The following is a 13,553-nucleotide window of genomic DNA, read 5'->3' as shown; positions in this document are numbered from 1 at the left end:
CCCTGGTCCTACTGCTACAAGCCCTTGGAAACAGTCTCTGCTCAGCCTTCCTGGGGGTTCCCTTCAGGTACTGGAGGGCTGCTCTGAGGTCTCCTTGGAGCCTTCCCCAAGCTGAGCTGCCCCAACTCTCCCACAGGAGAGGTGCTCCAGCTCTCTGATCATCTCATGGCCTCCTCTGGACTCTCACTGCAGGTGAGCTCTCACCAGAGCAGAGTGGCAGAATCACCTCTCCTGGAGTGCTGGCCACATGAGGTAGCTCTCTGGGGGGAAGGTACAGCAGGGCAGGGGTTTTGCAGGAGGGTTTTGTGTTGCTGTTTGTTTCTTCCATTAATGTTCACATTTCACTTTGGGATCAATGCAGAATTTCCTTTGTCCTCATGACTTATCTACAAACCCAGGACAAATAAAACCCCAGCAAACCAAACATTCCTCCTGGCTGTGATTTGCTCCACAAAGCCATCTGATGCCATTCTGCCACCTCTGTGGCTGAACAGAGTAGTCTGAGGTTCATCATGATGCTTTTCATCACTACCTACCTCTGCTTGGCTTTGGGACTCTATCTTAGAAGAGTTTGGGTTGGAAAGGACCTTAAAATTCCTTCCAGTTCCAGCCCCCTGCCATGGCTGGGGGGACACCTCCCACCAGCCCAGCTTGCTCAAGGCCTCATCCAGCCTCATCTCAAAACACTTCCAGGAGGGGGGCAGCCACAGCTTCTCTGGGCACTGCCTTCCAGGGCCTCCCCTCCCTCACTGTACCCACTGGAGCATTTCATAGGGAAAGACAGAGTTGCTTAACACCTTCTTTGCCTCAATTTTTACTAGCAGGACAGAATGTCTTCCAGACAGCTGGCCTGCAGAGCTGGCAGAAGGAGCCAGGGAGCTGCACAGGTTCCCTCTGCTCCAGAATGGGGTAGTTGGTGATCTGCTCAGCTGCCTGGATCCCCACAAGTCCATGGGACCGGATGGGATCCATCCTAGGGTGCTGAGAGAGCTGGCAGATGAGCTGGCCAAGCCACTCTCCATCATTTTTCAGCAGTCCTGGCTCACTGGAGAGGTCCCAGAGGACTGGAAGCTGCCAGCGTGGTGCCCATCCACAAGCAGGGCAGGTTGGATGAGCCAGGGAATTCCAGGCCTGGCAGCCTGACCTCAGTGCCAGGCAAGATCATGGCACAGTCATGCTGAGTGCAATCACACAGCACTTACAGGATGGCCAAGGGCTCAGGCCCAGAAAACATGGATTTAGGAGGGGCAGGTCCTGCCTGACCAACCTGATCTCCTATGATCAGGTCACTGCCTGGTGGCTGTGGGGCAGGCTGTGGATGTGGTCTGCCTGGACCTCAGCAAGGCCTTTGCCACTGTCCCCCATAGCAAACTGCTGGCCAAGCTGTCAGCCCATGGCTTGGATGGGAGCACACTGCATTGGGTTAGGAACTGGCTGGAGGCTGAGCCCAGAGAGTGGTGGTGAATGGTGCCACAGCCAGCTGGCAGCCAGGCACCAGTGCTGTGCCCCAGGGAGCAGTGCTGGGCCCTGTGCTCTTTAACATCTTCATTGATGATCTGGAGGAGGGGATGGAGTCCATCAGCAGCAAATGTGCAGCTGACAGCAAGCTGGGGGCAGGAGTTGAGCTGCTGGAGGGCAGAGAGGCTCTGCAGAGGGACCTGGCCAGGCTGGGCAGATGGGCAGAGGCCAAGGGCAGGAGATTGAACACATCCAAGTGCCAGGGGCTGCACATTGGCCACAGCAACCCCAGGCAGTGCTACAGGCTGGGGGCAGAGTGGCTGAGAGCAGCCAGGCAGAGAGGGACCTGGGGGTGCTGGTGGATGGTAGGCTGAACAGGAGCCTGCAGTGTGCCCAGGCAGCCAGCAGGGCCAAGGGCAGCCTGGCCTGCAGCAGGAAGAGTGTGGCCAGCAGGAGCAGGGAGCTCATCCTGCCCCTGGACACTGCACTGCTGAGGCCACACCTGGAGTCCTGTGTCCAGTTCTGGGCCCCTCAGGTCAGGAAGGAGGTTGAGCTGCTGGAAGGTGTCCAGAGAAGGGCAACAAAGCTGGGGAGGGGTCTGGAGCACAGCCCTGGGAGGAGAGGCTGAGGGAGCTGGGGTTGCTTAGCCTGCAGAAGAGGAGGCTCAGGGGAGACCTTCTTGCTCTCTGCAACTACCTGAAAGGAGGTTGGAGCCAGCTGGGGGTTGGTCTCTTCTCCCAGGCAGCCAGCACCAGAACAAGAGGACACAGTCTCAAGCTGTGCCAGGGGAGGTTCAGGCTGGAGGTTAGGAGGAAGTTCTCCACAGAGAGAGTGATTGCCCATTGGGATGTGCTGCCTGGGGAGGTGGTGGAGTCCCCATCCCTGGAGGTGTTCAGGAGGAGACTTGGTGGGGTGATTGGTTGCATAGTTTAGTTGATTAGGTGGTGTTGGATGATAGGTTGGACTCCATGATCTTGAAGGTCTCTTCCAACCTGGTCTATCCTATCCTATTCCATCCTATCCTATCCTATCCTATCCTATCCTATCCTATCCTATCCTATCCTATCCTATCCTATCCTATCCTATCCTATTCCATCCTATTCCATCCTATCCTATCCTATCCTATTCCATCCTATCCTATCCTATCCTATCCTATCCTATCCTATCCTATCCTATCCTATCCTATCCTATCCTATCCCAGAACAGGCTGGGCTGGAAGGGACCTCTGAAGCTCATCCAGCCCAACCTCCCCGCAGTCAGCAGGGACATCCCCAACCAGACCAGGTCCTCCTTGAGCCTTACCTGGAAGTGCCCTCAGCCACCTCCCTGTGCAAGCTGTGGCCATCCCTGCCGCCCTGTTTCCTGCTCCTCAGAGCTGTGCTGCGCTGGAGCTGCTCTCTCACTGCTTTCCGCTCCCCTCTGTTTCACCCACAGCAATCACCGCCACAGCCCAGACACAGACGCCCTGCTGGGTGTCACTGGGCGTCCCTGCAAGGCTTCCTTACCCCCAGATGGCCCTGACGGCGGAGATGCGCACGGAGGGAGGCTGCGTCTCGTGGAGGCCGCTGACAGTGGCCTGCAGGAACTGCTGGATCAGCTCCGGCGACATGGCCACGGTGAAGCGGCTGGCGGCCCAGAGCGCGCGGCCCAGCAGGAACGGCGACACTGCGGCAGAACACAGGGCCCAGCGCCCTCAGGGTTGGGCCAGCAGCAGCCGAGAACCACAGCAGCGTCCCAGACCTCCCCAGCCCGGCAGGACAGCAGGAGAGAAGCGTGCAGGCAGGCAGCCTCTGCCCACGGGCAGAACCCAGCTCACCCTCTGGGTTACTGCAGAGAAGAGTTTCCCCTCTGTGTCAAAGTAACCAAGCAGGCAGCCTTCCCCTCAGCTGCTCACACCTGTGCACCAATACAGCAATGCTCTGCTGCTCACCAGGTCAGAGGTGAAGGAAGAGGAGGGAGGCCTTTCAGCACCTCCTGCTCTCCCAGCTCCATGCCCTGTCCCCAGCAGCAGCACCAGGGGGAAGAGTGGGAGAAAGAGAGGATGTGCACAGGAGCTGCTGCAGGGGACTCCTCTGGTCTCCAACCATCACCTTGAACAGAACCCTCAACAGCACCAGGGGAGCTCTGGCTACTCAGACCCTCCTCACCTGTTTGCACCTACCAAGTGATGATGATGCTTTATGGTACTTAACCCTTCTGCCTTTGCAGGCTGGAAGCATCCTGCTCTAGCCAGCCCACCTCAAACAGATGATGCTCTCTGTGTCCCTGCATCTTTACTGCCACCCTTTATACTCCTGCAAGTGTTTCTTTTAAGATGAGGACACAAAAACCACCCAGCAAGACAGAAGCTTTGTTTGCTAAGGCATTCAGTAAAGCAAAATAAATAACAGTATAAAAGCCCTGCACCGAGATTGGAGCAGGCCCCAGGGCCAGTGCAGGCTGATGAGATCCAGAGCAGCCCTGCAGGGAAGGCCTTGGGGGTGCTGGTGGGGGAGAAGCTGGACAGCAGCCAGCAATGGGCACTGGCAGCATAGAAGGCCAAGGGCAGCCTGGGCTGCAGCCAAAGCAGTGTGGACAGAGCTGGAGAGAGGATCCTGCCCCTCTGCTCTGCTCTGCTGAGACCTCACCTGCAGGGCTGGGGCCAGCTCTGGGGCCCCCAACACAAGAAGGACCTGAAGCTGCTGGAAAGTGTCCAGAGGAGGCCACAAAGATGATCAGAGGACTGGAAAACCTCCCCTGTGGGGACAGGCTGAGAGGGTTGGGACTGTTCAGCCTGGAGAAGAGGAGGCTCCAGGGAGACCTCAGAGCTGCATTTCAATGTCTGAAGGGAGCTGCAGGAAGGCTGGGCAGGGGCTGTTTCTAAGGGGTTGCAGTGATAGGACAAGGGGCAATGGTTTGAAACTGGAGCAGGGCAGATTTAGGTTGGACATCAGAGGAAGCTCTGCACCATGAGGCTGGTGGGACACCGGATCAGGCAGCCCAGGGAGGTGGTTGAGTTGCCATCCCTGGAGACATTCAGGATCAGACCTGATGTGGCCCTGGGAGCCTGATCTAGTTGGAGGTGTCCCTGATGACTGCCAGGGGGTTGGACAAGATGACCTTTGAGGGTCTCCTCCAACCCAGTGCAAGCTGTGTGTCTGTGAAAAAGTTACAAAACACAAGATCTCTTTGTCTGGCCACCACTGCTCAGCATTTAATGCTTATCCCCAGAGCTATCCAGACCCTGGCTCCAGGAGCTCTCTAGAGCCAACAGCTCACAGCCCAACAGCACACATGGGAGTGAATGGCAACAGCTGAGGCTGGTTTCCCACGTGCACTGCACACTGAGCACACTACTTCTTCATCCAAAAGGAAGTTCCACCAGCCCAGGTTCCTCAAGGCCTCATCCAGCCTGGCCCTGAACACCTCCAGGGAGGCGGCAGCCACAGCCTCCCTGGGCAGCCTGTGCCAGAGCCTCCCCAGCCTCACTCTCAACAATTTCTTCCTCATCTCCAGTCTCAGTCTCCTCTCCCAGCTCAAATCCATTGTCCCTCATCCTGGCACTCCCAGCCCTTGTCCAAAGTCCCTCCCCAGCTCTCCTGGAGCCCCTTCAGGTACTCGAAGTTTGCTCAGAGGTCTCCCTGAAGCCTTCTCTTCTCCAGGCTGCACAGCCCCAACTCTCCCAGCCTGTGCCCATAGGAGAGGTTCTCCAGCTCTCTGATCATCTCTGTGGCCTCCTCTAGACCTGCTCCAGCAGCATGCAGACACTTTTGTTAGGAAGGGATTGCCAAGATCTGGCTCTCAGCAGTGGCTGTGAGGAATGGCAAGGTCCAACACACCTGAGAGGTTGAGGTCTGCAAGCACAACGTTGGTGAGGAAGCCGTGCATGTCGAAATGTATCCTGCCGTTCTTCACGCTGTCTGTGATGATGGACTTCACTGAGCCCAGGGCTAGCATACAAGCTTCATGGATTTTCCACCTGCAAAGCAATTCAGACACTCTGAGGCTGTTCTAGCACCATCATCTCCACAAAGGAACACAAACTCTGAAGTGAAGCTGTCACAGTTACTTGCTCCAAGCTACCGCAGCAATTTTCTTGAGCTCAGAGCAGAGGATTTGTAAGGGCCCTGAAAGAAGTGAACAGCAGCACAGCTCTGCAAGGTGGGAGCTGGGAAACTCACCCAGGCCACACACCCTCCTTAATCACCTCCTGCAGCATCACTTGAGTTAATTGTTGCTTCCTGGACCAGTTTTGTTCCCAGAACACAAAAGCAATGCAGCTCCTCTCTGAGGGCTTCCACCTCAGCTGTGCCTTGCTGGACCATTCCCCCTGCAGCAGCCCTGTGCCACCCAGTACTTGAAAGGTTTCCAAAGGTCTGGGTTTGCATTGTGTTGATGCTGATGAAAGTGGGTCATGTGCAAACACAGCCTCTCCTTGGATTTAGCTCTGCAGCAAAAGGCCTACTGCAGGAGTCCCCCAAAGCCTCAGAGGCTGATCTCAGCCACTCACTGGCTGCTCACTGCACAGAGAGGCTGCTGACACACATTCCCAACTCTGAGCTAATGCACTGGAAAACCAAAGGAGAACAGCTGTGGAGCAGCAAGCAGGTATTCCTGCAGCTGAGCTTTCTCCTCCCATCCCCAAGTAACATCAACCTCAACACTGAGGCCCTTGAAGGTTTGCATGAGCTGAGCCCAGAGGCTAAGTGCTGCCATTTCCCTTCAGCGTGCACAACCAACCTGGGAACTGCCAGGGAAGAAAGCAGCCAGGGGGCACAGGCAGCTTGTGCTGGAACTGCTGCAAGCATCCCACTGGAGGTGTCCTCATCTGGCTCAAGAGCTGCTGCCCTGCCTTTTTCTCCTTCTAAGCAGGGTTCTCTCATTTCACCCTTGTCCCTCAGCAGCAGTGCCACAAGAAGAATGTGATTCACTTCTGCTGCACCCAGGGCTACAGAAGAGCCTGAAACTCCCAGCAGGGTCACTCCTTGCCGCCCCTCTCCTTACCAGTGCTCAGCACCACTGTTTTTAGCCTGCTCAGCTTCTTGGAGATGTCTTGTAGCTGCTGCAGCCAAGGCAGATGCACTCTCATTCTGGAAATCAGCAGCCACAGCCTGTGGAGAGGGCAATGACAACAATTCATTTGTGCAGGGTAAGGCCCTCCTGAAGCTTTGTTATTTGCTATTCCTGGGTTGGTTGCACCTAAATGTGGAACCCATTTCATACCAGCAGCAGATCCTGGGCAGCAATCCTCACTGTGTAAGAGAAAGTATCATCATCTTCATCCTCCACAAACTGCTGTGGGTTTGCAGTCCAAACCTTTATCTGAAACAGAAAGGGGACAAGGACAGGAGGAGTGGGTGATGAATTCAGGACACAAGGGCTACAGGGATGCTGAGGAGGTTGGAGCAGCTCCCTGATGAGGAAAGGCTGAGAGAGTTGGGGCTGTTTAGGCTGGAGAAGAGCAGCCTGAGTGGGGATCTGATCAATGCTGACCAATACTTCAAGGGTGTCAGGAGGAAGGGATGAGGCTTTGCTCAGTCACAGCTCAAGGGGCAATGGGCACAAAGTGGAGCATGAGAAGCTTCATCTAAACCTGAGGAGGAACTTCTTGAAGGGTGGCAGAGCACTGGAGCAGGTTGCCCAGAGAGGTGGTGGAGCCTCAGTCTCTGGTGATGTCATGAGCTCTGTGGTGACAGGTTGGACTCAATGATCCTCCAGGTCTCTTCCAACCTTAGTGATACTGTGAGACTGCTAAAAACCTTCCCTAGGTGCCCCTGCCTTGGCAGGGGGCCTGGGCTCAGTGATCCCCAGAGGTCCCTCCCAGCCCCTGCCACTCTGATTCTGTGCTAAAAGGGAACTCTTCTGTTCCCAGGAACCTTGGTTCTGCAAAACTCCCTCCAGAATTGTTCTCTGCCATAAGAAGTGGCATCACAGTCTCACAGTATCACCAAGGTTGGAAGAGACCTCAAAGATCATTGAGTCCAAGCTGTCACCACAGACCTCATGACTAGACCATGGCACCACATCCAATCCCCTCTTGAACACCTCCAGGGATGGGGACTCCACCACCTCCCTGGGCAGCACATCCCAATGACCAATGACTCTCTCAGTGAAGAGCTTTCTCCTCACCTCCAGCCTAAACCTCCCCTGGCAGCTGCTGGGTCTTACACCCTCCTGGAGAAACCTCTGAGAAGGAGACTCTGAGCTCATCTTGCTCTCTGCTCCTCATTTCAGCTCAGAATCTGACAGAGCTGAGGACTGACCTGGAGCCAGTGGTAGAGAGTTTGATTTAGAGATGAGGAATGGGAGAGGCAGCTGACTCTGGGCAAAGTGCCTGCTTTCCTGCATCCCCACCTACACCAGATGCTGGCAGCCAGGCTTGGCAGGCCAGGGGCCATGGGGGTCTCACTACAAATTATCTCATGCTCCCAGCACAATCCCAGGCAGCATGACAATCCTCCTCTGACAGTATAATACTTCATGAAGAGAGAAAGAAAGAGAGCTCCTTAGCCTGGAGAAGGCTCTGGGCAGGCTCCTTGCAAGAAAGGAGATGTTTCAGCAGGGCCTAGACTCACCTCCCCTCCTTCCCCCCCCAGTCCTTCCTGCTTTAAGCTTTCAGGCCCAGTTTCAGAGTTCTGAATCCTTGTTCAGCCACTGCCAGCCCTGAACACTGGACTGAGCCTACATTTTCAGCACTCCCTAAGTACTGATCATGATTTTTGGAGAAGCTTAGGACTCAGCTCTTGACAGTGCTGAAAACCACAGAATCTGCTGGGACAGACAAGGGCTGATGGTCTGAAACCAAAAGAGGGAAGATTTGGATTCAACACAGAGAAGAAATGCTGAGGCTGCTCCATGCTGCCCAGAGCAGCTGTGGATGGTCCAGCACTGAGTCAGTTCAAGCTCAGCTTGGTTGGGGCTCTGAGCAACCTCATCTGAGGGAGCTGGGGTTGCTTAGCCTGCAGAAGAGGAGGCTCAGGGGAGACCTCATTGCTCTCTGCAACTCCCTGCAGGGAGGTTGGAGCCAGGTGGGGGTTGGTCTCTTCTCCCAGGCACCCAGCACCAGAACAAGAGGACACAGTCTCAAGCTGTGCCAGGGGAGGTTTAGGCTGGAGGTGAGGAGAAAGTTCTTCACAGAGTTGTTGGCCATTGGGATGTGCTGCCCAGGGAGGTGGTGGAGTCCCCATGGCTGGAGGTGTTCCAGAGGGGAATGGATGTGGCACTTGGAGCCATGGTTTGGTCATGAGGTCTGTGGTGACAGGTTGGACTTGGTGATCTTTGAGGTCTTTTCCAACCTGGGTGATTCTGTGATGTTCCTGCTCACTGGAACCAGATGAGCTCTGCTGGTCCCTTACAACCACTCTGTGGCTTGCTGTCCACATTCCACCTCATTAATATCTACAAACATGGACAGTCTGAGTGCCAAGAGGCTGGAGCCAGGCTCTGCTGGGGGATGCTCAATGAGAGGCCAAGGGGCAATGGGAGAAGCTGAGGCCTAGGAAGTTCCATGGAAACAGGAGGAAAGTTTTTCCCTGTGAAGGTGCCAGAGCCTGGAGCAGGCTGCCCAGGGGAGTTGTGGAATCTCCCTCTCTGGAGATACTCAAAACCTGCCTGGATGTGTTCCTGTGTGACCTGCCCTGGGTGACCCAGCAGGAGCAGGGAGGTGACTGTCCCCTTGCACTCAGCTCTGCTGAGGCCACACCTGGAGGGCTGTGTCCAGCTCTGGGCACCTCAATACAAGAGAGATGTGGAGGGGCTGGAGCCAGGGCAGAGGAGGGCAACAAAGCTGGGAAGGGCCTGGAGAATAAATCTGATGAAGAGTGACTGAAGGAGCTGGGGATGGTTAGTGTGAGGAAGAGGAGGCTGAGGGGAGACCTCACTGCTCTCTGCAGCTGCCTGGAAGGAGGCTGTGGAGGGAGAGGTTGGTGCTGGTCTCTTCTCACAGGTCATTAGTGAAGAAGAAGAGGCAATGGACTCAAGCTGCAGCAGGGCAGGGTCAGGCTGGACATCAAAAGTGCTCAGACACTGGCACAGGCTGCCCAGGGAGGTGGAGTCCCCAACCCTGGAGGTGTTTGAGGGTCATCTGGATGTGGTGCTTGGGGCTATGGCTCAGGGGTGACCCTTGCAGAGCAGGGTCAGTGGCTGGACTTGGGGATCCTGAGGTCTTTTCCAAGATGTCTCTGTGATTCTGTGACCCTGCTCTGGCAGGGGATGGGGATTGGATGACCTCCTGAGGTCCCTTCCAAGCCCTGACATTCTGTGATTCAGGAACACCTGGATGCTGTTGCCCTGCTGGCAGAGCAGTGACAGAGCAGCCCAGCAGATTACAGCAGCTTCCACACACTGGGAGCCTTCCTAGGTATTAGCTGTTTCAAACCCTTTCTTTTGCTCCCCACATGACAGACATGCTCACCTGCTCCTCTGTGATCTGCATGTAGAGAAGGATGTAGTAGATCAGCTCTGGCAAGGCCTTCTTCACTGTGCTTTTAAACTTGTTGTTCTCCAGCAAGGCATGGACAAACTCAAATATGCTGAACACCAGGTTCTCAAACCCCAACACTTCACCTGGAGAAAGGAATGGAAGAGGAAGAAGAAGGTGCCTGGATATGCCAGCACATAGAGGAAGGCAGAAGTGCCAACAAGCCCCATGACTGAGCATGCTGACAGACAGAAGAGCTATACCTGGGTGTCCAAACTGTTAGCCTGTCTGATGAGCTCAGGCTTATTCTTACTTCTGGACTAGCAAGAGCAGCAGCAGCCCCAGGCCTGACCTCATCTCTCTTCTCTCTGCACACCCCTCACTGAAACTGCTTTAAGCTCCACCTCAAAACCTCTTTGGTTTTCTTTTGTGCCATTCTTTTTACCTCAAAACTGTTGCAGAACTCACTGCCTGAGTCTTTAGAATGGTTAAGCTGTGTGGCTTCACCGACCACAGGCACAGCTGGCTTGGAACAGAGTGATGGACACTGCTCCAACACCAGAAATGGAGCTCTTAAGCTCTGAACTCCAACCTCCTGCAGGGTTTCAGGCACTGTGCTGACAGCAGCAGTGGTCAGGTAAGGCCATTCCTCCCCAAAGTGAAGGCTGAAGTGCAGTTCTCACCATCAGAGTCCACAGGGTCCTCCACCTCCTCGGTGTAGTTCACCTCAGTTCTCACATAAGTGCCTGGAGTCAAGGACATAAATGCATTTCTCTGAAGAACTGCAGCTGGCTGGGGATGGATCTGCTCCTGCCTTGCAGTCCCTGCAGCTAGGGAAGCTTTCTGCCTCACAAACAAACCTCTGTCTTATGCAGTCCTGTGTGTGACAGCCACAGAATTAACCAGGGTGGAGAAGACCTCTGAGATCATCAAGCCCAACCCACCACCCAACCCCTTCTAATCAACTAAGATGGGCTCTGTGTGCTGCCCAGCTTCAAAGAGCACTTCCACAACCCCCTCCCCTTCAGCACATCCTTTAGATCACTTAATTAACTTAATCCAAGGCCACCCAGAACTGCACCTGCACTCCAACTCTGCAGGAGCAGAACCACCCAGACTCCCACTTTGCAGAGGGCACTGACCCAGCTCAGCACTTCACTGCTGCTGAAGGGTGAGGAGCCACCCCCTGATCCCACCTCGTGGTGGCTCTGCTCCCTGCCAGGCCTCTCCACGAGCCTCCAACCCTGGGAAGTGGCAGAAAACTAACTTGGGGTTGGATAAGAAGGAAGTTTCCTTGGGGATGCAAATTGGAGGTTCCACAAACCCCAGAGCAAACCCAAGGGAAGGAGGGACAAGGCTCTGCCCTTCTGCAAACACAAAGCTGTTCTGGTCAGCTCAGGACTGCAGAGGGAGTCAGGAGAGGAGAGGGAGCAAAGCACCATCAAAATCTGAGCAGACAGCTCCTGAACTTTAACAAGGGTCTGAAAAAGACCCAAATGGAAGCAGCCTGCCTCTGCTTGCAGCAGCACTAAGGCCACTTTTCTGTTCTCCCTGCCCATTTTCACTCTCCAGGAGCCTTTCACCCAACATGCAGTAGGATTCTCAAACACCAGACTGTGCAGAAGCAGCTCTGATATAATGAGATCAAGGTCTGTGGCCTCCAGAGCAGCCAGCCTTATGACACTGAAGGGGAAGAGCTCAGGGAGCCCCTGTGCTATTGTCACAAGCAGTGCCCAGTTCTGGGCTTTAACCCCAAAATGCAGAAAGAGCTGCAGGAGGCTCAGCATTCTCCAACTGCTGATGAGAAAACCCCAGCTTTGGGATGACCAAGATGGAAAAGTTTGGCTTGGCAGTTGGGAGGCACTGGGAAAAGCACCAGCAGAGCAGAAGAGCTCTGAGTGACGGTGCAGGAATGACCACGGTGAAGTCCAAAAGGCAAAGCAGCTCCAGGTGTAAGCAGCCACTGGTGCTGCTGCAGCACAGGGATCTTGTGGGTTCTCCTCCACCTGCAGCCTTTGCACTGGCACTGGACATCTCTTAACAAAGCCAACTTTGGCTGGGGAGCAGCAGAGGCCATGCAGAGCTCAGCTCAGCTCCACAGCCTGTGCCACACCGACACTCGCAGCATGCACCGAGGACACTCTGCAGCTGCAAGGAGCTTCCTGGAGCCTACTGGAGTGACAGAGATCTCCAGGACATCTACACCACAGGTGTTTCTCAGGGCAGAGTGCTCCATGGCCACCAGCCCTGGGCAGGCCCTCCCTCTGCCTGAGGCAGCTGGCCCTGCTCCAGCTGAGGCTGTCCAAAGGATATAAGGCAGCGCTCTCGGTCAGGGTGTTCCAGACGATGGGCAGGATCTGCTGCATGGAGGACACCATGTGCTTGGGGTAGTTCTTCACCAGTGCTGTCACAGCCTGGGAGAGAAAGAGACTGAAAACAGGTGTGGCAAAGCATCAGCACACCCAGAGCATGGGCTGCCCTCTCCTCAGCAACTGAGAACACACAGAGGCTCCTCCTGACCAGGCAGTCCCCTCCCCTGCACCATCAGAGCCCTCTTCAGAGAGACTCTTCTGCAGGGAAGGGAAAGGCCAAGGCAAGACTCACAGATTCACAGGCTGGAAGATGCACAGCTCTGGAGATTAGAATAGAATAGAATAGAATAGAATAGAATAGAATAGAATAGAATAGAATAGAATAGAATAGAATTAACCAGGTTGGAAAAGACCTTTGAGATCATAGAGCCCAACCTATCACCCAACCCAACGCTATCTAATCAACCATGGCACCAAGCACCCCATCCAGTCTCTTCCTAAACACCTCCAGTGATGGTGACTCCACCACCTCCCTGGGCAGCACATTCCAATGGATGAAGGCAAGGGGAAGGTTGGGTGGCAAGGTGCAGACTGCAGGCAGAAGTGGAGGGCTGCAGTGAGCAGCTGGAGTGATCTCATCCCAGAAAATGAACTCTGCCACCAAACCAAAGCAGGCCACAGCCTCCTCCCCACAAGACATCCACCTGCACCCCCATCCTCCCCACAAAACATCCCTCTGCACCCCCATCCTCTCCACAAGACATCCCTCTGCACCCCCATGCTCCCCACAAGACATCCACCTGCACCCCCATGCTCCCCACAAGACATCCCTCTGCACCCCCATGCTCCCCACAAGACATCCACCTGCACCCCCATGCTCCCCACAAGACATCCACCTGCACCCCCAGGGCAGTGCTGCAGATGAAACCCCAGCCAGAGAATTCCCTCACCCGATTCAGCTGCACACACAGGCAGCAGTGCAGCACTAGGAATGGCTGAGGGCAGCAGTGCAGCACTAGGAATGGCTGAGGGCAGCAGTGCAGCACTAGGGCTGGCTGAGGGCAGCTCTGCAGCACTAGGAATGGCTGAGGGCAGCAGTGCAGCACTAGGAATGGCTGAGGGCAGCTGTGCAGCACTGGGGCTGGCTGAGGGCAGCAGTGCAGCACTAGGAATGGCTGAGGGCAGCTGTGCAGCACTAGGAATGGCTGAGGGCAGCTGTGCAGCACTAGGGCTGGCTGAGGGCAGCAGTGCAGCACTAGGAATGGCTGAGGGCAGCAGTGCAGCACTAGGGCTGGCTGAGGGCAGCAGTGCAGCACTAGGGCTGGCTGAGGGCAGCTCTGCAGCACTAGGAATGGCTGAGGGCAGCAGTGCAGCACTAGGAATGG

The 13,553-nt window shown here is 55.3% G+C and overlaps 1 protein-coding gene across 2 annotated transcripts in view; it reads right to left on the bottom strand.

Moving 5' to 3' along the window:
* IPO9 (importin 9) overlaps nt 1–13,553 on the bottom strand; it is a 68,155-nt gene that overhangs the window by 18,896 nt on the left and 35,706 nt on the right. For both annotated transcript variants that reach the window (XM_068164741.1, XM_068164742.1), the window contains exons 8-14: nt 12,170–12,270; nt 10,540–10,598; nt 9,851–10,002; nt 6,661–6,759; nt 6,442–6,548; nt 5,277–5,416; nt 2,964–3,123 (exon numbers count right to left, since the gene is read on the bottom strand). In XM_068164741.1, the coding sequence (XP_068020842.1) occupies nt 2,964–3,123; nt 5,277–5,416; nt 6,442–6,548; nt 6,661–6,759; nt 9,851–10,002; nt 10,540–10,598; nt 12,170–12,270 (818 nt within the window). The remainder of the gene's footprint in view (nt 1–2,963; nt 3,124–5,276; nt 5,417–6,441; nt 6,549–6,660; nt 6,760–9,850; nt 10,003–10,539; nt 10,599–12,169; nt 12,271–13,553) is intronic.

Source organism: Melanerpes formicivorus, unplaced genomic scaffold (assembly GCF_026170545.1).
Source record: "Melanerpes formicivorus ecotype bairdi unplaced genomic scaffold, bMelFor1.0.p_v2 SCAF_82, whole genome shotgun sequence".
In the NCBI taxonomy this organism is placed as follows: domain Eukaryota; kingdom Metazoa; phylum Chordata; class Aves; order Piciformes; family Picidae; genus Melanerpes; species Melanerpes formicivorus.
The sequence above is the reverse complement of the archived record's forward strand: the minus strand, read 5'-3'. Positions and strand labels throughout refer to the sequence as shown.